This window comes from Schistocerca serialis, chromosome 3 (genome assembly GCF_023864345.2).
Source record: "Schistocerca serialis cubense isolate TAMUIC-IGC-003099 chromosome 3, iqSchSeri2.2, whole genome shotgun sequence".
In the NCBI taxonomy this organism is placed as follows: domain Eukaryota; kingdom Metazoa; phylum Arthropoda; class Insecta; order Orthoptera; family Acrididae; genus Schistocerca; species Schistocerca serialis.
The window spans coordinates 217,922,049-217,946,852 of NC_064640.1; the positions used below are offsets into that span (position 1 = coordinate 217,922,049).

A 24,804-nucleotide genomic window follows, 5' to 3' on the forward strand; every position below is an offset into this window, starting at 1 on the left:
TCATGTGTAAGATAACTGTGATAATTTTAGATCTGTAATATCGTAAACCACAAATAATCTGAAGAATCAGTTAATTTGTTCTCGTCTTCTCCATACAGTTCATGAAATAATTTTGAAAATGCTTCCAACTTTATATGCTTCTACAACTTCTACAGGCAAACTGAAAGTGTTGATTTGAGTGGTTGCTCTCTTGATTGAATAAGGTCCTTCTCCTACTGCCTTCAAAGCTATCGTTTGTTTTCATCACATGCAATATGCAGACAAGTCCCTTCAGTGAAAGTGTTTTACATTTTATTCTTTCAGATTTCATATCTATTCTTTACGGGTTGTATAACATAGTGACAGCACATTAAGAATTACATATCTAAGTATGGCAGTCTTTTGTGATCCAATTACCACAGCTAGAGCATCTTAACTCACTGATGGAAAAAAATTCACCACTGTGTGACATAAATGAAAGTTAGTAGATATGTTTCTACATCTGAAATATGATGCCTGTTCAAATTTCATGCCAGTCGTATAACAGTGGCTCTATTAGTGCCACTATGAGGATGCAAATCAGTTTTGTTTTAAATACACACCATAATGGCCATGAGCATTAGTTACCTTTGAGTCTGCATGTGGTGAGTTGATGTTAGTCATGAATGCCATCAAGGCAACAAAGTCATCATTATCAACACCTCACTGAGTTTGAATGAGGTCATGTATGAGAAGCTGGATGTTCCTTCTGTGATATTGCTGAAAAACTTGGCAATGTTGCCTCTGTATATGATTGCTGGCAGTGGTGGCCACAAGAATGTATGGTCGCAAGAAGACTGGGCTTCAGATAGCCACATGGCTCTACCAAGAGGGAAGATCATCGTGTTTGGTGTATGGCCCCTGTGTATCGTACTGCAACAGCAGCAGCAATTTGAGGAACAGTTGGCACCATAGTGACACAAAAAACTGTTTCAAGTTGTTTACTTCAAGGACAGCTCTGAGCCATATGCCCTCTAGCATGCATTCCACTGACCTCAAACCACCATAGACTGCAACTTCAGTGGTGTCATGTGAGAGCTCATTGGAGGACGGGATGGAGGTCTGTTGTGTTTTCTGATGAAAGCTGGTTCTGTGCCTCAGTGCCAGTGGCGCTAATGTGTTGGTTAGGAAGCCAGTTGAGGGCATGCAACCAGTCTGTCTGCATGCTAGACACACTGAACGTGTACCTGCCATTACGGTCTGGGGTGCAATTTTGTATGACAGCAGGAGCACTCTCATGGTTATCCCACACACCCTGACTGCAAATCTGTATGTCAATCTGATGATTCCATCTTTTGTGCTTTCATTCATGAACAGGATTCTAGGGGATAACGCTTCTCCACATACTGCTGTTGTAAGCCAACATGCTCTACAGAGTGTAGACATGTTGCCTTGGCCTGATCGATCACCAGATCTGTCTCCAGTCAAGCATGCATGGCACATCATTGGACAACTTCAGCATCATCCACAAACAACATTAACTGTCCCTGTATTGACCTACAAAGTGCAACAGGCATGGAACACCATCCCACAAACTGACATCCAGCATGTGTACAACACAGTGCATGCATGTCTGCACGCTTACATTGAACATTCAGGCAGCTACACTGGTTATTAATATTCCAGTGTTTCATATTTGCAATGGCTTGTATCACTCCTGTGATCTTGCAATGTTATTCACTTAACTATTTTACCTAGACCAATGTATTCCCAAAATTTCATTACTTAACATTAATTATTTTTTTGGTGTTGCAATTTTTTTCATTTGTTTGTATTCATAAGACACAGTGACTGGTGATTGGCAGGGAAGTGCACTGTACACAGTTTCACACATACTGCAAGTGGCTAACTAAACCAATCAAATATAACTAAATAGCTGATATGAAAGTATGAAAAGGGAAAGTGATTATCAACACACTTTGTGGTTAACATATTGTCTTGAAATAAATAAGCTCCATAGTAGCAGTATACAGTTGCACTTTTCTTTCGTCTCAATCTAAACTTCCAGCATAAAGCCACAGTAAAAATTGCTTTTAAGTTTCTGTAAATAATGTTTTTATTTTTATCTTAATGTCATGACCAAGTTAGGTAGTGCAGTGTTTGACACACTAGACTTGCATTTGGTTCAAACCTGTGTCTGGCCACCCTGGTTTATGTTTTCCATAATTTCCCTAAATCACTTCAGGCAAACACTGGGCTGGTTCCTTTGAAAGGATATGGCCGACTTCCTTCCCCAACCTTCCCTAATCTGATGGGACCAATGACCTCACTATTTGGTCCCCATCCCCAAATCAACCAACCAACCATCTGTCTTAATGTAATGCAGGCCAGCAGGTTATTTGTAACATGCCATTGGCTTTTTATGGTTTTTCTTAGAGGATATTGTAGTGATATTTGAATAATGATAGATCACTGCTCACCAAATAAAAATGGCATTAAACAGCAGATGGATATCGATAAAAGTATGGTTACCAGCTGATCTTTTTGGCAAAGTCACTTTGCTGATCATATGAAACTGTTGTCATAAACATTCAGTTGTATGGTATTGCAATGCCTGTGTTGTTCAGAAGTATGATGCAGAGTTCCTTCAGGCATGCATGCATGTCTGAAGGAACAGGCACTGTGACAACTACAGCCATTATGAAATACATGAAATGTATTCACAGTTGCAAATATGGACAATGAAAATTTGTGCCAGACCGGGACTTGTACTCAGATTTCCTGCTTATCGCAATTGGTCGCCTTACCATTAGATTATCCGAGCACACTTCATGGCCAGAACTCAGACTTCCGTATGTTGTTGTCCATGTGCCTATAGCCTACTCTTGTACATCCATTATGTATATTCCTGTGCAGGGGAGACATTTTAAGTTATGTCCGAAAGAACACAGAATCATACTTCTGAACAACACAGGCTCTGCAATATCATATTTATCAGCCGACACTGGGTAGGTGACTTTCAATTAATATTCTCCCCTGTACAGGAATATGCATAATGGATGTACAATGGAAGTTTGGGTCCAGCCATGAATCATGCTCAGATAGCATAATGGTAAGGTGATCATTTGCAGTAAGTGGGAATACTGGGTTTGAGTCATCAAGCAGATTTTCATTGTGATTCAAATGTACAGCTGATAGTTGTACATATTTTCAGCTGCAAATACATGTCATGTATTAATGTGTATCTTGATTACACTTATGTCACAAGTGCTTCTTTCATTCTCCTTTGATGCTTTCACTGCTTATGGGTCTTCATGTTTTTTGTCAATTGAGGTGGCACATTGGTATTGGTACTAGATGCACATTAGGAGAGAGCAGAGTTCAAATCACCATCTAATCATTTGAATTTAAGTTTTCCATGGTATCTGTGAATTTGTTAAGCTGATTCCTTGGGTTGCTCTTTTGAAAATGCCAAAGTCAGTTTCCTGCCCCGTTCTTGTTCAATCAGAATTTGTGCTATGCCTGTAATGACTTGGTCATCGGTAATGATGGATGTTAACAAGATGTTAAACCCATTTTTTTAATGGTAGTTTTTACTCCAGGCTGTATAAAATTGTTTTTCTGTTTTAAGCAAAAATTCATTTACTGATGTGTAACTACACTCTGTATTCCTAATTTGGTGCATACATCATGATTCCTTTTGTTGGCAAAAATCTCTTTATGATAGATGTACAGCTTCAGTCATCTGAAAGTAAGACACAGAGGAATTAAAGACATTAGCTGTCAGTGGGCATTGATTAATATCAATGGCGCAAGTTGAAAATTTGTGCTGCACTGCAGTTCAGACTTTCCCCATTGATGTAAATCAGTGCTGAATGGCAGCTAATATCTTTAATTCCTTTGTATCCTGATTCATATTGGCTGTAGGGTCAAAATGGTGTCTGTTGTTTGAGACATTTCTGAAAGAACAGAAGCAACATATACACAATTGGAGGTAAACTGCCAAACTATAACTCCTTTCTGTTCCTGTATTACTTGCCACACCATGAGTGTAATCATGTTGATTTCTCATATGCTTTTTAGTGGAGAGTAAGTTGCTGAACAATTAAAACAGAAAACCCTGCAATCGGGCACTGAAGACCACTGTATGCTGGCCAATTTTGTTATCTCTTACACCACAGTTTTCATGTGTAGCTATGGATTGAAACTGGATTTTTTTATGTTTCTTTCAGGTGACAAATGCTGTTTTGAAATTAATTGAAAGGGAACGTAATGGAGAAACAATAAACACAAGATTAGTAAGTGGAGTTATCAACTGTTATGTTGAATTGGGTAAGTGCACATTAGTTATCAGTGGCAGTAGCTCTAGTAGTAGTCTTTTGTACAGAGATAATGGAGATTTATTATGTGGAATGACTGTTACTCATGACACAGGTAAAAAAAAAAAAAAAAAAAAAAAAAAGGGGGTCCATCAGCTAATTTATGATGGCCGCAGGAATAAATTTTATTGTCACTATATTTCTGGGAAGGAACTCTAGCAGTTTCAGTTTGCCTTATTTTGCAAATCTGTGATGACTGTCACATGCATGGCAAATATTTAATTTCTGGTGCCACAGTTAGTCTGGTCTGTAGATTCATCAAACTTATACATACAGACTTCAAAGTTTTTCCCTGCCTGAATTTTTAAAATGTGCATTGATAATGGCAAAAATACACCTTGTTCTATGGTGAGCAAACACTGTATTCTGACATGGTACTACAGTGTTGTCACCTTGTGCACTAAAACACGTTCATATCATTCATGTCATGCTGTCTCCAAGAAGATTGACACACTGTTATCCCAGGTTTGATATATCATTCGTAGTAACCGTGTGGGAGTAATCCATAGCACGTACATCACCTCATTTACGTGTTTTTTCCACCCACGACTCACTCAACTGAGCTGAGACATGACAAATGACACTTTTTATTGTATTTGTGCACTGAAGAAATACGTTGGGGAGATATATGTTGAGCATGTGCGTAGAGTCATCCGAAAGTAATAATTCTCTGATAACATTTCAATAGAGAATGACAATGAGCAGCTGGAGAATTCTGTACTTGTGCTGCTCAGCGCTCTATTGTGTGGATGACTGTGAATGATATTACACTCGGATGACATCTACATCTACATCTACAGGGCTATTCTGCAAATCACACATAAGTGCCCAGCAGAGGGTTCATTGAATCATCTTCACACTAATTCTCCATTATTTCACTTTTGAACAGTGTATGGAAAACAATAACACCTATGTCTTTCCATTCAAGCTCTGATTTCCCTTATTTTATTATGATGATCATTTCTCCTCATGTAGGTCAGCATCAACAGAATATTTTCAAATTCAGAGGAGAAAGATCATGACTGAAATTTTGTGGGAAGATCCTGCCGCTACCAAAAATGCCTTTGTGTAAATGATTTCTGCCCCAAGTCCTGTATTGTGTCTGTGACACTCTCCCCCCCTATTTCTCAATAATACAAAATGTGCTACCCTTCTTTGAACTTTCTTGATGCGCAGCAGTACTCCAGAAGACAGACAAGTGCAGTGTAGGCAATCTCCTTAGTAGATCTGTTGCATCTTCTGTGTTCTTTCCAATCTAAGTTTTTTGTAATAGTAATTCCTAGGTATTTAGTTGAATATATGGCATTTAGATTTGATTGATTTATTGTGTAACCAAAGTTTAATTGATTTGTTTTAGCACCCATGTGGATGACATCACACTTTTCATTATTTAGAGACAATTGCCAATTTTTATACCATACAGATATCTTATCTAAATTGTTTTGCAATTGGTTTTGTTCTTCTGATGTCTTTATTACACGATAAATGTCTGCATCATCTGCAAATACCAAGCAAGGTGGCACAGTGGTTAGCACACTGGACTTGCATCCAGGAGAACAATAGTTCAAACCCACACCCGGCCATCCTGATTTAGGTTTGCTTCAGGCAAATGCTGGCATGGTTCCTTTGAAAGGGCACGGCCAACTTCCTTCTCCATCCTTCCCTAATCCAGTGGGACTGGTGACCTCACTGTTTGGTCCCCTCTGGCCCCAAATTAACCAACAATCTGCAAACAACCTAAGATGGCTGCTCAGGTTATCTCCTGAATAATTTATAAATATAAGGAGCAGCATAGGGCCTATAATACTACCTTAGGAAATGCCAGAAATCAGTTCTGTTTTACTCAATGACTTTCCATCAGTTACTATGAACTGTGACCTCTCTCACAGGAAAACACAAGTGTAGTCACATAACTGAGACAATATTCCATGAGCACGCAATTTGATAACAAGCCGCTTGTGAGCTATAGTGTCAAAAACCTTCTATAAATCTAAAAATATGGAATCAGTGTGAAATCCTCTGTCAATAGCACTCAACAATTCGTGTGAGTTAAGAGCTAGTTGTGCTTCAGAAGAACAATTTTTCTAAATCTGTGTTGACTGTGAGTCAATAGACTATTCTCTTCAAGGTAATTCATAATGTTCGAACACAATATATGATCCAAAATCCTGCTGCATGTCAATGATATGTGTCTGTAATTTAGTGAATTACTCCTGTTGCCTTTCTTGAATATTGGTGTGATCTATGCAACTTTCCAGTCTTTGGGTATGCGCCTTTCATTGACCAGGCAATATTATGTAATTGTTAAATATGGAGCTGTTGCATCAGTATACTGTGAAAGGAACCTAATTGGTATACAGTCTGGATCAGAAGACTTGCTTTTATTAAGTGATTTAAGTTGCTTCACTACTTTGAGGATATCTACTTCAAAGTTATTCATGCTGGCAGCTGTACTTGGTTAAAATTTTTCATGAGACCTGATTTTGATGGGTGTGTGGATTTAATTTTGGATTGTCCAGTCTAGTTTTAGGTTTTTCACCATGTTACCATCAGGAAGTCTTAACCTAGCTCTGTTGCTAGCCCTGTGAGTTTCTATGAGCCATACTGAGCAGACAGCTCATGTCATTGCACAGGCAACTGCTTTAAGATAGATTTTTCACTTCACTGTTAGTAACACAAACATATTCAGTAAACAAGTGTTGTGATGAACGCCCACATGATGAGCACCACTGCACACTGTCAACCCTTGTTGACACAGAATGACAGTGTGGATAAGATTAAATGGTGTAGTGATGTGTCAGGATAATATCACACACTGAGCTGTTCCAGCAATCTTAGCTAAATCACTTAAAATTGGAGCAACAATGCACTCTCTGGAACTGTACTTTCATGTACTACAAATAGAATGTGCTATCAGAAAACTATCTTAATTTATTATTGTGGTGCCTAAATGCTTGTTGAGAGGTTCAAACATTGATGGTGGTGTTACATTATCTGTACACAAGATACAATGATAGATATAAACTTTTGTTTGTGAAGAAACAATATTAGAGAAGGAAAGTTGCTAGTCACCATGTAGCAGAGATGCTGAGTCGCGACAGGCACAACAGAAAGATTCATACAATTATAGCTTTCGGCCATTAAGGACTTTGTCAGCAATACACACACACACACACACACACACACACACATACACACACATGCATGCAAATGCAACTTGCACACACGTTTGCAGTCTCAGACAACTGAAATCACACTCAGTTGTCTGAGGCTGCAGACATGTGTGCAAGATGCATTTGCGGGAGTGTGTGTGTGTGTGTGTCTATATTGCTGACAAAGGCCGTAATGGCTGAATGCTATAATTGTGTGAATCTTTTTGTTGTGCCTATCGCAACTTATCATCTCCTCTATATGGTGAGTAGCAATTTTCCTTCTCTAATATTGTTACATTCAATCCTGGATTTTCCATTGTTTGTTTGTGAAGTGTATGTTAGCCCTTAGACCATACTATTCCTTGTGCCACTGTCTGTTTGCACCCATGTAATTATTCCCATGCTTTGTGGCTATTTCTAGCAGTGCTGTGTAATCTGAAACGTTTTGGTGCACTTCTCCCAAATTAAGTGATAGCTGTAATTGCAAGTTGCCAACAATTTGAAGCTTTTGGCAGCAGGAAAGCAGGAATGTGTACTATGAAAATAAGGACATTACAGTTGATTTATTTTGACAGTGTCGTGAAGGTTTTTACTGGAGGAGTGAATGCAAACACAGTATTTTTTGGGCCGCGTGGGATTAGCCGAGCGATCTAAGGCACTGCAGTCATGGACTGTGCGGATGATCCTGGCGGAGATTCAAGTCCTCCCTTGGACATGGGTGTGTGTGTTTGTCCTTAGGATAATTTAGGTTAAGTAGTGTGTAAGCTTATGGACTGATGACCTTAGCAGTTAAGTCCCATAAGATTTTACACACATTTGAACATTTTGAGTAATTTTTGGTAAACAGATGTTTCAAGAATTTCTGTCCTTGAATAATACATTTCAAAATCAGGTTTCTGAACTATGCCTTGTAGGAATAACATTGCAAACAGAAATCTCAATTGCTGGTTGGTACCCATCCGTGCACATGCGATTGTTGTTTCAGGGTATCCTCATGTGAACTTACAAACCATTCACCACATTTGTCCATCTCATTAATTATCATTTTTGATAACCCATTCTCAAAAAAGAATGTGAAAATGCCAACTGCGGGCCCGAGCACTGTTCATCGAGGATGTGATGCAGCACCACCAGGCAGCCCGAGCTCAGTTTACTGAACACAGTTGAGCGGTTAAAACAACATTGTTTTGTTAGACTGAATGTAGTTTTTTGGTGTAATCAAACAATGGAAAGTCTACATTGGAATATCAACAATATTTTGAACAGGATAGATTGCTGTTACTCATCCTAAAGATGACACACTGAGGCACAGATAGGCACATGCTGGGTGTTTGGCCAGAGCCTCCTACAATGCACGAGCACACTCACCCCCTCCCCTCCCCTCCCCTCCCCTCCCCTCCCCTCCACCTGCCCCCCCCCCCCCACACACACACACACATGCTCTCAACATGTCATCTTTACAGTGAACAGCAATCTATCCTGCTCATAACAATGTTAATTTTTTGGTGTTTTACTTACAAGAGTGGAGTACCATAATCAATTTAAGTTTCCTCATTATGGGAACTGCAGCATATACAGGGTGTTCATAAAGTCTGGGAACACTTTCAATTGTTTATTGCACAAGAACTAAACACTTAACAGATGTCATACGTATTGCATTTTGAAGAGAAACTCTGAAAGTTTCTCTTTCAATCATTTGATATGCAAACCAATAGTTATCCGGCAGATATCAATATGGTAATTGAATTCTTGCCAGACCTGTCCCACCATGGCATCATCGACTGTTGCAGTCACTTTCCGTATTCTCTCCCAGAGCTCTGCCACATCACTTGACAGTACATACACCATATTTTTATTGTGTTCCCACAGAAAAGCCACCCTGAGTGAGATCTGGCAATCGGCGAGGCCATTTCATGAAATAGCTGTCCCCTTCTGTAGCATGGCTGATCCATCGATATGGCATCTCTGGGTTCAGGTACCCACAAACTCCAATTCGAATGGTTTCATAGACAGCTTCTGTCGCAGGACTTTCCACGATGTCATTGGAGCCATTTTGAATTCATGGGATCCATGATGCACCAATTTCTTTGGACTCCTTGTGAATGTCTCTCGTATGCGCTCCACATTCACCTCACTCACACTGGGGTGTCCGCTTCTCTTTGCCAGGCCCAAGCAACGTACCTGAATTCGCCATGTTTGCAACTAGTGCAGACAAACTACACGTGGTGGTATACATGAAAAAAAAAAAAAAAACTTTTAGGGTTTCAAAATTAGATATGTATGATATCTGTACAATGTTTGGTTCTTGTGAAATAAATAATTGGAAGTGTTCCCAGACATTATGTACACCCAGTGTTATCTTGCTTTGGGACATTATGCAGAGAATTAGTAGACATTATGCTGGTTGATATTTCATTTTTGTGTGTAAGCTTATTTCTGCTTTATTACCTTCATGAGTACATCTGCAAACAATTGCATTTATCTATGTTTTACATATTATATAATTTATAAAGTTTTCTTTACATTCATTGTGGTACTCACATGGTGGCACTGTAAACAGACATATGTCAAAACTATTATTTCTGTCCATATTTGTTGGATGTAACATTTTTTCAGCAATGTTTTTAAGTGTTTAATGATTTTACATTGCACATATGTTGTAATAAATTTTTTTATAATTTTGACAGTTGTAGAAATTCATGTTTGACAGCTGGTTGTTTTCAATATTAGATGTCAAACTTGGATTTCTATGACTGTCAAAATTATAAAAAACCTGTTTTAATATATGTGAATTGTTAAATCATCAAACAACTTTAATATATTACTGAGAAAACATTACATCCAAGAACTACGGACAGCAGCAATAGTTTACTCAAAGTTGAAATATGCCCATTTACAATGTTATGACATGAGTACCAAATCCAGTGTAAAAAAAACTTTACAAATTATATATTAAATAAAACACAAATATATGTGATTGTTTGCAAATGTACTGATGAAGGCAATACAGCTGAAATAAACGTATATACAAAAATTAAATACCAAACAGCATACTGCCTACTCATTCTGTGTGCAATGAATTTAGTTGAGGCAGACCACAATTTTAATAAATTGAATATTGATCTAGTTTGGATTACACTTATATTTTGGTACCACATAAATATGAGGAATGTATGCACTTGCAAAAACAAGGTGCCATGGGGGAGGGGAGTAGGGTCCAAAGTAGCAGTAGATAAAGCATGTAAGCAATGGTTTGCTGTACTGGTTGTTGTGAAAGTTTGAAACTCTGTGTGTTATTTTAAAAAAGATATTTTGTTTTTCCATACAGATTTATGGTATATGAAATCAGGGGTCACTGTTCACATTATTTGTTGGCTATTAGGCTGGAAATATTTATCAGAGAAAAATTTGATAAATTAAGTACTTTTTTCCTTCTTCCACTTTCTCCTGTCAAGTGTGGAATTACTACCACTTGGCAAAATACAGTAAATTGGAACTTGATGTTAATATGGCAAGATGAAATGGGAATATGACATCAGCATGTAAGAAATAGGACTGCAGAATGAGATTTTCACTCTGCAGCGGAGTGTGCGCTGATATGAAACTTCCTGGCAGATTGAAACTGTGTGCCGGACCGAGACTCAAACTCGGGACCTTTGCCTATCGCGGGCAAGTGCTCTACCAACTGAGCTACCCAAGCACAACTCATGCCCCGTCCTCACAGCTTTACTTCTGCCAGTACCTCGTCTCCTACCTTCCAAACTTAACAGAAGCTCTCCTGCGAACCTTGCAGAACTAGCACTCCTGAAAGAAAGGATATTGCGGAGACATGGCTTAGCCACAGCCTAGGGGATGTTTCCAGAATGAGATTTTCACTCTGCAGCGGAGTGTGCACTGATATGAAACTTCCTAGCAGATTAAAACTGTGTGCCGGACCGAGACTCGAACTCGGGACCTTTGCCTTTCACGGGCAAGTGCTCTACCAACTGAGCTACCCAAGCACGACTCACGCCCCGTCCTCACAGCTTTACTTCTGCCAGTACCTCGTCTCCTACCTTCAAAACTTAACAGAAGCTCTCCTGCGAACCTTGCAGATCTAGCACTCCTGAAAGGAAGGATATTGCGGAGACATGGCTTAGCCAAAGCCTAGGGGGTGTTTCCAGAATGAGATTTTCACTCAACAGAGGAGTGTGCAATGATATGAAACTTCCTGGTAGATTAAAACTGTGTGCCGGTTCGCAGGAGAGCTTCTGTTAAGTTTGGAAGGTAGGAGACGAGGTACTGGCAGAAGTAAAGCTGTGAGGACGGGGTGAGAGTCGTGCTTGGGTAGCTCAGTTGGTAGAGCACTTGCCCGCGACAGGCAAAGGTCCTGAGTTCGAGTCTCGGTCCGGCACACAGTTTTAATATGCCAGGAAGTTTCATATCACCGCACACTCCGCTGCAGAGTGAAAATATCATTCTGGAAACATCCCCTAGGCTGTGTCTAAGCCAAGTCTCTGCATTATCCTTTCTTTCAGGAGTGCTAGTTCTGCAAGGTTCGCAGGAGAGCTTCTGTTAAGTTTGGAAGGTAGGAGACAAGGTACTGGCAGAAATAAAGCTGTGAGGATGGGGCGAGAGTCATGCTTGGGTAGCTCAGTTGGTAGAGCACTTGCCCGTGAAAGGCAAAGGTCCTGAGTTCGAGTCTCAGTCCGGCACACAGTTTTAATGTGCCAGGAAGTTTCATATCAGCGCACACTCCACTGCAGAGTGAAAATCTCATTCTGGATACATCCCTTAGGCTGTGTCTAAGCCAAGTCTGTGCATTATCCTTTCTTTCAGCAGTGCTACTTCTGCAAGGTTCGCAGGAGAGCTTTTGTTAAGTTTGGAAGGTAGGAGAGGAGGTACTGGCAGAAGTAAAGCTGTGTGACGGGGGTGAGTCATGCTTGGGTAGCTCAGTTGGTAGAGCACTTGCCCGCAAAAGGCAAAGGTCCTGAGTTCGAGTCTCGGTCCGGCACACAGTTTTTATCTGCCAGGAAGTTTCAATAGGACTGCATTTGTTCTCATAATACACTATTTGTTATAGAAACTTGCTTTGTGAAATTTTATGAGAGGTTTCTTTTTATAAAACTCTCTATTCCATATTAAATGTGTGTGATAATGAGTATGCTATTGTGCAACATTATCTTACGGTAGTCATAAAAATGTAATTATTTGAATGGTAAATTGGTCTTCTGATTTCAGGTTCAAATGAAGAGGATCCAGAAGGTAAAGGAAAGAACTTGATTCTCTACAAGGAGGCATTTGAAGATGTATTTCTGGCTGATACAGAAAGATACTATACCCGAGAAAGCACAGAATTTCTTCGGTACAGTTCAGTTCCTGAATATATGAAGAGGGTAAATATGCATTTGCTGTACAGAAGTATGACTTTCCGCACAATATATTTATTTTTTATAACCAATTTAGAAAGTTTATGTTGTTAACAAGGTGAAAATATGTGCTGGTTGCAGTGGAAGTTTGTTTACTATATTCTGTTGTATTGTACACATGTTTAATTCAACATAACACAGTGGTTAATAAATACACCTCCAACACAAAAGTTGTTTTTAATACCACAGTGGTTTTATTAGGCTTGGTCCTATTTTAGATGGTGTGTCCTTGCCTTACTCAGCCAGTTACAGGGAGACCTACAGTTTAATTTAGATTCCAAACTATGATGCAGCTTGGTATTTTTCACATTAAAAAGTCATTGCAAGAAATGAAAGAGGCAATAAGTGAAAGAAAAATCTTAGGGCACACTGGGATTAGAATAAGTAACAAGTGGGTAAATACTAGGAGTAAAAGGAACAATAGAGTTGTGATGATAATGAATGAAGTTAATAAGTACTGTGCCAAAATTAATCCTTAAAACTAAATAGCAAATATTTGTATAGAAAAGTGGAGGGAGAATCTAACAGGCAGTCTTCAAGTAACGTTTACATTGGTTCAGGCACAGAGGAATTAAAGATGTTAGCTACCAGTGGGCATTGATTTATATCAGTGGGGAAAGTTGAAATTTTGTGCTGGACTGGGATTTGTATTCAGCTCTCACGCTTACTGGCCAGATGCGCTGACCACTATCCCATCTGAATACAGGGGTCATCGCAACTGCAACTGCAACTGCAACTGCATGGACTACCCTAGCACACCTCCTGTCAGACCCAAATTCTCAACTAATCCACACACTACTGATGTAGTGTCCTTTGCCCATTATACTCATTACTCTTGGCATTTTGCCAATTCCTGTTAGAGTTCAAGCTTGGTGTGCAAGACAAAAGGGAATTAAAGTGGGCATTGATTTGTATGAATTGAGAAAATTGAAAATTTGTGCCACACTGGGATTCAAATCCAGGTCTCCTGCTTGCTAGATAGATGCGCTGACTGATACACCATCCAGAATTTTCAGCTTTCTCCATTGATATAAATGAGTGCGCATTGGCAGCTAATATCCCTAATTCATTTTTGTCTTGATTCATAGTGTCTGCAGGATCAAAATGGTGTCTACAGACACCACATATATATTTTCATTGGTGTTACTCTATTCTACCTGCTTCCTGCTGACAACTTTCTTTCCATCACATTCTATCTTCAAATAATAAGTCCTGGTTTTTGTAGTTAAAAAGTTAAAAGATTATGAAATTTGTGTTAGCTAATGCTCTTTCTACTCCTCATGGCACTGTTACTGCTGACACAGTTAACTACCAAATGCAAAATATTTTCAACGGTAATGAAGGGAATTTGTTTCCAAGTAGTTTAAAGTTTTCAACACATGAAATTTCAAAGGCCTGAATGATGTAAAGAAGTCACATAAAAATGCGTGAAACATTTCAGAATTTGAAAATAATAAAGCTCGTAGTTTACATTGCTAATAGCTCTATTCTCCCTCTCTGTTCCCAGAGCTCCCTGCCCTGTGCACTTTCCTGTGGCACCCCATGCCTGCCTCATGTGCTTACTGGGCCACCCTGCCATTTCCTACAATGCTCTTGCCCCGTGTACATTCAGGATGTCCTCAGGCTCCCACCTCCCCCCTCCCATCCCCTCCCTTTTGTCATCATTTAGTGCATTTACTGCGGTGCCTCACAGGGCGTGTGGCTTCCCCTTTCCATTTCAGGGGGTCTTCGACGTGCCACTGGTGTTTCACATGATATGCCTTCCCCTTTCCATTTCACTCAGAACCTCTGCTCCCTGCCTTTATCCACAGCACTCCGCCCCGGCATCTGCAATTTTAAGGGGAAGGAATGATGTAAAGTTGTTACTTCAAATGAGGCCAAAATTTGATGATGCAAACTCCGGTAGTTTCTGTTGTCTATGATACAATGACCCTCATATTTCCTACAGAGACTTCCTTGTATAGTTTCCCATAGTACTTTCAATGTGTACTTTTCCCTAGCACCCCAACACTGTCATTTACCATGGTACCTGGCCCCCTCTCATTTCCCGTGACACACCACCTCCTGTTTTTTTCCATGATCCACCCTCTGGTCTCTGCTGTGCAGTGCTCTACCCACTACAGAGCCATCTGCTGTGATTTAGACTGCTGTCTCATGTGCTGTGGCCGCCTTGCCTCAGATCCATCAACAATGTTACGCCCTTCCTGCCTGATCTTCTTGCCCCATGCCAGTTTCTAGTACCCTCCATCCATCAGGCCACACATGTGGCACTGTCCCTCCCTTTCATCTTGTATGTCCCCTTTTGCCTTGCTGTATCTTTCCATGGCTCTGCTGCCCAGTTTTGGTACCTGTGTGTTCTGCAGTGCTGATTTTGTTGGGTTGGTCCAGGGACGGATGTCGAGGAATAGTTGGGTGCTGAGACAGAGAGCAAAATAATTAGAAGCACACATAATATGTGTGTAATGTCACTTAACTTTCTTCTGCAAGTCCAAATAGTATTCCAAACTAGTATGTTATGCAGGCAAATTCATCAGAAACAGTCACACTAATAGAGAGGCAAACTAATAACACTCCAAAGGCTGCAAATGAAATCCAAAATTGTGGCTGGAGCTCCTGGTACTGTGATAACAGTGACAGTGTTGCATTGACAGCCATTGGTACCCTGTCTGGCACTGGACAGCACGATATATGGGGGAAGGCAAAGGTGGCTGTGACTGTGGGGTGCTCCTGGGCACTGAATCAACAAATGAAAAACCTGTGGCAATTTCACATAGCCCACACAAGTGCAGCTGATGCTGATGTTGCTTTTGCTGGCCAATTGGGCCTTCTGAGATATATAAAGAATGGCCTAAGACTTTCTCGATAACGCCTCATTTCTAGCACCTGTGTCTGCCAAAAATTCTGGAAAAGATGATATCAGTAACATTAAACTTAGACCACTCTGGAGGATGGGTTGACAGCTGCAGAGGATGCAGCAACTGAAGCAGTGTTCTATGTTGGTATCCATGCAAAACTTCTGCTGGTTGCATGGTGTTGTATTGCTGGGATCAGTATGATGAAAGGAAGAGCACTAATGCTTGGTTGTATGGGAAGCACATAACTTGTTCATCTGTTGCTTGAATGTTGGATGGAGCGTTCCACTTTGCCATTGTAGTAAGGGTAGAACAGTGCTTTCATAACATACTTAATGCCATTGGTGCCATAAAACTGCTGAAATCCTGCCAATGTGAACTGGGGTCCATTGTCCGAAACCAACACTACTGGTAGACCTCCAGAGCAAAATATTGAATTCAGAGTTTGGATAGTACTAGCCATTGTGGTGGAATGCAGGGTCACCACAAACAGAAACTTGCCAAAGGTGTCTACCACAACAAGCCAACGAGAATTCCAGCAGGGACCTGCAGAGTCAGTATGCAAGTGCTGCCAAGGGGCACTGGGTAAGGGCCAATAAAAAAATTTATGTGTTCTGCACACACTGGAAAAATTGAAATCAGTTGTTCAGTTGGAGTGTCCATGCCAACCAGTGTGCAGTGGTTTTATGTGAGCTGCTTAGTGTGCACAATACTCCAATGTCCTTGATGGAGAAGGCAAAGATTTTCCTTCTGAAGCAAATGTGACCCAACTACTCAGGATTTTGTCTGTGTGTAATATGACACACAGATGGACAGAAAGTTGTGGTGAAGAGCAAAATAATGGTGTACAACTGCATCACTAATCTGCTGAATTGAATCTGGCCAGCCAGTGCAGAGGTACTGCAACAGATTCTTGGGTCTAAAGTCTGCATCTGTGATGGGAAAACCATCAAGTGTTTCATTGTCCTGAACATGATTATGCAAACATGAACCTTCAAAAGTGTTGGATGCCAAATCAGCTCCAACTGGTAGGTGAGAGAGAGTGTCTGTGTTCGAATGCTTAGATGTTGGTCTGTACACAATTTTGTACTGGTGATTTGAGAGGAGCAGAGAGACCAACACTGCAGCTCTTGTGTCATGCATGGAGGGACTGGCTTCGAAGGGCTGGACAATGAGATGAGAGGCTTGTGATCTGTTGCCAAGTAAAATTTGCGGCCATATAAGTATTGGTGGAATTTCGTCACCTCATATATGATAGCAAGACCTTTGTTCTCAGCCTGCAAGTAGCTGCACTGTGCCTTGTTAAGGAGTTTTGATGTGAAGGTTATTGGCCAGTCTAATGATGCAACTCTATGTGACAGGACAGTGCCAATCCTGTAAGAGGATGCATCGACCACAAGCACACCTGGCTTAACAGAATTAAAATGTACCAAACAACAATTGCTCAGTAAAGCATCTTTCAGTTTCTGAAATGTGTCTGGACACTCTGTGGTCCATTTAAATGGAACATCTTTTGGTGAAAATGAAGCAGTGGAGCTGCAATCTGTATGGCATTTAGAATGAACCCAATGCAATAAGTCAATTTACCCAACACAGCTCGGAGTTCACAGATGTTCCCAGGAGCTGAGAGATCTTGTATGGTGGTTAAGTGTGACAGCAAAGAGTGGATGCCTTGACTGTTGAATGTCCTAAACATTCAATCTCAGTCTGGTAGAAGGCATACTTGTCCTTATTACACTGTAACCCGGCATCTGAGAGTACTTGAAACAATTTCCTGAGGTTGGAAAGATTTTCCTTGGGAGTAAAACTATGTCATCCAAATAGTTTGAACAAGAAGGAACTGTAGCAGTCAGCTGTGACAAATAACATTGAAAAATTGCAGGCTGCTGAAGAATAATCTCAAGAACTTAAATAACCCCATGAGGATGTTGATCACAAAAATTTCTTGCGACTGTTCACCCAGGGGAAGCTGCAGATAAGAATTTCAAAGATCAGTCTTCAAAAGAAGCAACCTGCACCAAATTTGTCAATGAGTTCCTCAGGCCATGACAAAGGGGAAAATCGATCACAGTGTGAATTTACTGTTGCCTTGAAATCTGCACATAAGTGTAACATGCCTGAAAGTTTTTTAAATATCATTAATGCTGATGCCCACTGACTGGCTGCTATGGGGGAAATCACACCATTGTCCTGCCAAGATAAGAGTTCTTATGCCACCTGATCTCTGATAGTGCAAGAGACAGGTCATGTTGAGCAAAATCCTGGTTGTGCATTGTCTTTCTTAGTAATGCGAGCCTCAAAATTAGTAGCTTTGTGTAGGCCATCTTGAAAAAGTCACTAAATTCATCACACATTTCAGCTAATTTGTATGTAGGCACAAAAGAGTTCACAGAGAGAACATTGCCTTGAATGGGCAACCCAATCAAATCAAAAGAATCCATGCCAAAAATGTTTTCACTGTCACATGGGCACAAAAGAGTGAATAAAATTGTTTGGTAATGTTACAAAAAGTGACAGGTAAGCTGTAAATGCCTAACAGAGGAATCTCATGTCCACCATAACCAGAAATAGTTGCCTGTGACTTCTGTAGCTTAGGCTTTTCTGACAGTTCATAAATGCTTCTGTTCAACAAAGTCACTGATGCACCAGTGTCCAACTGTGTATTATTTTTTGATTTACAGTCTCCAGAGTGATGCTGAATAGAAGAAGTGTGTGCACTTGATTTGCACTGTGTAGCACTAGAGTGACTACTTGGATTTGAACGAAAAACTGCATTTACATGCACTGATTGAGACTTTGTTGAATGTGTAAAGTGCTTGTTGGACTTGGGTTTTTGCCGACAGCTTGAAAGTGACTGTGCTTGCCACAATGATAGTACTTAGCATCAAGACAGGGGACCACCTGACACTTGTGAGCTGTGAAACACTGAAGACAAGATTTTTCACAACTGGTCTGCTACCTGGCACACTGAATCTGTTTATACCACTGCCATGGCTGAGATTTTGTGTGCTGTTGTGCACGAGCTATGGGCACAGCCTGTTTACTAGTATTCTGTGTAGCACAAATAGGAGCATGATCAAAGTCGGCCATTGCACTGTCTCACAAATATTGATGCTTTGCTAATTCCAAAACTAGTTGCAAACTAGGATCATGAGTCTTACGAATCTGTTTGCATATGCAAGGATCTTCCACATTTTGAGTAATGGCATCCCTGATCACGGGATCTCTGTAATAACAACCACACTCGCACTTAAATTTGCAATGGCGTGTAAGCCCTTGTAAGTTTGCTACCCACTGCTTATGAGTCTGACTTGGTTACTTCTGCAAACAAAAGAATTTTTAACATGCTGCTGCCATGTTAATCTGTTCATCAAGTTGTTTGCATAGTGCAGCTGTTAGTTCTTCACAAGGGACACTTTCAGGGCAGGCAGTAGGGAAAAGCTTGCAGGCTAGCCTATACATTGACAAACCAATTGTTGCAAGAAAATAAGGTTGCCTGTCCCTACCTTCTGTGCGGTGTGCCATGATGCGTGCATTGAGCTTTGCTTGGTACTCAGATTACTCCTAGTATGTTGAATCAGAAGCACAGAATGGTGGTCCAGAAACAGGTGATGCTGGCTGTGGCTGTGTTGTGTGAGACGAGGTTGGCGATTGTATGGTGGCTTAAACTGCAAGCATTTCTTGTCATCATTTCCATCAAATTCTTACAGTGAAAAGTATGTACAGTCACTAAAAAACAATGAATTAAAGGAGAAAAAAATTGCAGCCAAGTGCAGGTCAAATTTTGGAACATCCATGGGTACAGTCTCATTGCCAGTTGTTGGTTTGGTCCAGGGGCAGATGCTGAAGAATAGGTGGGTGCTGAGACAGAGAGCGAAATAATTAGAAGCACACATTATATGTAACATCATATACTTAATGTTCTTTCGCAAGTCCAAACTAGTCAATTACACAGCCATGTTCATCATAAACAATCACAATAATAGTGAGGCAAACTAATATGCTGTAAAGGCTGCAGGTAAGCTCCATGATTAGACTGCCTGGTGTCGACGTGCTGTCTTCTTAATTATTAATTATTATTGTTTTGTGGTGGCGCTACTCACGTGTGCAGGTGCATCTACAAACTGGCTGTGGTTTGGCTGGGCAGTGACATTTGTTACTGCCAACCTGTTGATATAGAATGCCTGGCATAGTGTCAATAGTGTGTAACACCACAGATTCTATGACTAATACCTGGTACTGAGTATTTGAGTAATAGGGATTAGTGTCACAGTGAAAGTGGGCAATGTAAGCAACTACTATGTATCTTACTTCCTACTGTCATTCACTATATCTTAAATGTTGTCATTTTATATTATTTCTCAGTCTGAAATGTCTGTACTGATCATTTATGTCATGCAGTTGTTGCCCCTCATCTTTCTAGTGCCACAATTTCTTGATATGTCACACTATCATTTCCTGAAGCAGGATGGAACAAATGTGTAATATTGCTAGACACTCCTACTCGTATTTGTTACATAGTGATAACAATGTGTTAATTTTTGGATTTGGGTTTCATTACCTGTTTTCTCCTTGTTGTATTTAAGTTCATGGCATATGGAAACCCCAGCATTGTAATTGATTAGAATCTAATTTTTCTTAAGTATACAATGCTTAAAATTTGTTTCAGGTTGAGCTGAGACTATTTGAAGAACAAAGACGAGTGCACATATACCTTCATCCAACAACATTGGATATTCTTTGTGACACATGCGAGAGGGTATTAATTGAAAAACAATTAGAAATGTTTCATGTAGAGTTCCAGAGGCTGCTCTATTTTTATAAAACCGAAGATCTTGGAAGAATGTACCAGTTGGTATCTCACATTTTATTTGGTCTACAAGACTTACGGAGCCTGTTTGACATCCATGTTACAAACATGGGCCTTGCTGCCATAGATCAAGTTGGTGAAGCTGCTCTGAATGTAAGCTACAAATCTGAGTCTAATAAATTTTCTTCTCCTTTTACTTTTTCTTGTGATGTCATAAAAGAACATGTTTTTCATTGTCTTAGCTCCTCTCTCTCTCTCTCTCTCTCTCTCTCTCTCTCTCTCTCTCTCTCTCTCTCTCTCTCTCTCTCTCTCTCTCTCTCTCCAGTCCTAATTGATATCTGTTGATGTTAATGGTTAACCTCCACATTATGAACAACAACTAACTATTATCTTTAGATGTTCAGCCATTTCATGGCCACATTCATTGGCTTCACTTATTGGTGTGACATCTCTGATGATAAACAAGGTTGCAGCTATAGCACTTTCACTACTAGTCATTTGCACTTTCTGTATCACTAGATTACTAGGGTATGAAGGAAGGGGGTCATTACTGTGTATGAGGACCTAACATATATCATGTGTTCAAAAAGTTCTTAGACTGATTTTATTCCTGGTATAAGCGATTTGAGCACAGTAACTACAGTGGAAACTTGAAATAACAGCTGTAAACAACAGATGTGCAGACTGCCAGTCAATTGTAAGCAGGCAGTGTTATGTAGCAGATGTGTGCTATAGTGTGCCAGCTTCTGACAGTTCTTTTCAGGAAAAATTCATCATGCATGACAAGGCATCATAAAATCAATATGAACAGTGAAGAGCATATGAAGGTTCGACACTTTTGATGATGTAATTGACATTCAAGCCAGTGTGACACAGAACAACGTCCTAAGGAAGGACTTTTCTGAAAGTTTCACATGGTTGTATGAATGTTCTGTGCATTGTACTCGAGTGGCAGCGGCGGTGGTGGTGGGGGGACTATGTACAACACCTGCAACATTAAACCACCATCTTACATTTTCTCTATTTTTTATTAAACTAGTCTCAAAAATTTTTGGACTGACAAGGTACATACAACTATTCTGAGATTTTCTTTGCCAATTTGTCTAATTTAATGTACAATTCATAATCTCAGTTTTCACTACATTTGTATGTGGCAGAATGTGTCAGTATCTGTTCTGTGTGAAGTTTGTGTATTTTCGATTTGATTTGATTTGATTTTAACAGGGAAGCTAAAACCATCTTAGATCTAAACCGCCCCTGCCTGCACCAAAACTGAGTTTATGGTGCGGTATCACTCCCTGTCTATCTAGTAAAGCCAACCAGTGCCCTTAAATAGTGCAAGGAGTCCCTCTACCAGTTTTTTGTTGGGCACAATTTCTTCAGGTCTAGTTGTCCCAAAGATTCTGTATCTTGTACTCTCCAATGCCATGCATTCAAAGATTAGGTGTGATGCAGTTTCTTCACCCTCATCACAGATCCTACATTTAGGGTCCTCTTCCATTATACCAATTGTGTGTAGGTGTTTTTTGAAATTCCCATGGCCGGTCATCAGTCCAGTCATGAGTTTGATCTCTTTCCTGTTCAATCCCAGGATTACAGAGCTTCTTTTAAAACATGGCTTGGGCATCATTACCTTACCATGTTTTTGTTTATGGACCTTGGTCCAATATCCTGCATGCTGTTTCCTAAGCCAGTTCTGTAGTTTTAACTTAATCATAGCCTTGGTGGTTGTCAAGACAATTCCAATCCAATAAATGGAGTTGTTGCCCCCATCCTAGCCAATCTGTTGGCTTGTTTATTGCCACAGATCCTGAGTGGCCAGGGACCCACACTAGGTTTACCCTATTGCTTCCCCCTAGCTCCACCAGAGCCCTGTGGCATTCTGCAACAATCTTAGATCTTGTTGCAGGAGCTGCCAATGATTTCAGAGCTGCCTGGCTGTCTGAATAGATGTAGATGCTATGGTCCTTTTAGCACCTACGCATATTCTCCTCCACACATGCCCTGATTGCAGAAATTTCAGCTTGGAATACAGAGGCCAGTTTTCCTAGAGAGAAGTCTTGCCTGAACCCTGTACACCCCTGCCCAAACGCCTTGGTCTATTTTCAACCCATCTGTGAACCAAACGATGTCCCCTGTACAGTGTCGAACTGTTTTTTCCCACTGATCCCTGCTTCCAGTTATTATATTGTAAGGCTTGTCGAAGCAGTTGGGAGTTGTTATATAGTCGGCAGACATTTCCCCAGTCATTCCTATATTTACCTCACTCACTATGTTAGTGTGTGATTTTGGATATCTGAATGAGACCCAGTTGTTGCCAGTTTTAAGTCTGTGTGCCCCAGCTGCTGCCTCCGTCTTGACCCAAGGAGTAGTGGAGGCATGTACAGCATGGCTTCCATTCTGGCAGTTGGTATGCTGCTAATTCTGCCTGTTATGGCTAAGCAGGCCAATTTCTGCACCTTAGCAAGCTCCTTAGCTGCAACCCTCTGTTGTACCTTCTTCCACCACACTGCGGCGCCGTAGGAAATCCTAGGTCTGACCACTGTGGTGTATATCCAGTGCATATTCCTGGGGCTCAGGCACCAGTTTTTGCCACAAGCCCTTCTAGTACCCACTAGAGTACTTTTTGCCTTGGAGCAGATACTCTTAATGTGCGGGGTCCATGTTAGTTTCTCATCTAAAGCTACCCCTAGATATTTCACTATCCCCTTCACAGGCAGAGTTTCATCGAAGAGCTTTAGATTCCAACTTGAGTGTTGAATATGTCTCTTTGTAAATGGCACCAAAACAGTCTTCTTGGGATTAACCCTCAGATCCTGTTTAATGCACCAATTTTGCACAATGTCCAAACTTCCTTGTGCCATATTTATAACTGTGTCAGTAAATTTGCCAAGTATTACTATGACAAAGTCATCTGCATATCCTTGGCAGAAGCATTGTCTGGAATTTAATTCCACAATGAGTTCGTTCACCACTAGATTCCACAATAGAGGAGACAGAACTCCTCCTTGTGGGCAGCCCCTAGTGGTGTTAATTACCATCTTTTCATGCATCATGGTAGCCTCTACCTTCCTTCCACTAAGCATGGCCTTGGTCCACCTGCATATAGTGGTCCCCAGGTTATGCACCTCTGCTGCCATTACCATGGAATCGAAGGTCATGTTACTGAAGGCCCCCTCGATATCCAGTAAGATAGAGAGGGCTATTTCCTGGAAGTGAAGTGCTTTCTCCACCTTCCCAACAAGCTGGTGGAGAGCTGACTCGCATGATTTACCTGGTTGATATGCGCAAGTATGTGTATTGTGTACAGTGAATTATTTTATGTTCAGGAATATCCTGTTCTCCATGTTCACACAGTCCTTTCTGTTGCCTTTTAATTTTATGTAAAGTTGTAATACGTATTGTGTCCCATAAAGAAGTAGATTGTGTACTGATAGTGATTGACATAGTTCAGTTTTCCTTTTCTTTGAAGCCCATGGAGAATATTTATAGCTCTTATTGCTGATGTGCTACTCTCCTGCCATAAATCCACCATCTAGTTTTGAAACTAGATTACTTATTGTGGCACATTTTTGTACTTCTTCTGGATCTTACATAAGCAACCAGTACCATGCTGCTACATATCTACTAGTTATATCATTTGGTAAATTCCCAGAATGGCAAGCAGTGACTCCACTAGCACAGTTCCAGAGACCCATTGAGTCTTATGATGAGTAGCCCATCTTGGTCTGGTGGAACTCAGTGTTATTTCTCTATTAACAGTGCTTGTGCACATACATTGACTGCAGAGGTAATGGTACTGCTGAAAATAGCACTGTAGTGTGTCCAGGTTGTTTGTATGTGTACTCTGCATGTCACAGAGCAAACTGTGGCTAGTTTATGCATTAGCATGCAGGCTTTTAAGTCCCACTGAGTAAACATGTACACAATACTTCCTTTTTATCCAAATTCACTCCTACAAATAATGCTCTGTTTTGTAGTTACAGGTCCCAACTTAACAATCAGGTTTCTCTGAAGTTTCTACCATGGTAGGAAGTGAGGTTTTGTATGTTTCAGTGGTAACTTTGTTTCGGGAACATCATCTCATTATGTTCCATCACACCACAGGTTTTATTTTACAGTGCAATCCTGGAATTCCCTGAAACCATGTCCTGGAGGTCATCTATAAGTACAATGATGTTTTGTATCCCCATTCCATGATTTGAAGAAGGGGCTCGGTTGGCAGATTACTTAAAATTGGTGCCT

At 40.5% G+C, this 24,804-nt stretch overlaps 1 protein-coding gene and 1 non-coding gene across 3 annotated transcripts in view; one reads left to right on the forward strand and one right to left on the reverse strand.

Moving 5' to 3' along the window:
- The window catches only part of LOC126469949 (cullin-1-like), a 233,353-nt gene that overhangs the window by 142,794 nt on the left and 65,755 nt on the right, over positions 1 to 24,804 (forward strand). For both annotated transcript variants that reach the window (XM_050097359.1, XM_050097358.1), the window contains exons 7-9: positions 4,191 to 4,290; positions 12,710 to 12,864; positions 20,419 to 20,712. In XM_050097359.1, the coding sequence (XP_049953316.1) occupies positions 4,191 to 4,290; positions 12,710 to 12,864; positions 20,419 to 20,712 (549 nt within the window). The remainder of the gene's footprint in view (positions 1 to 4,190; positions 4,291 to 12,709; positions 12,865 to 20,418; positions 20,713 to 24,804) is intronic.
- Positions 11,417 to 11,491, reverse strand: Trnas-uga (transfer RNA serine (anticodon UGA)). The gene has a single exon. It is a non-coding gene; the product is annotated as a tRNA-Ser (tRNA).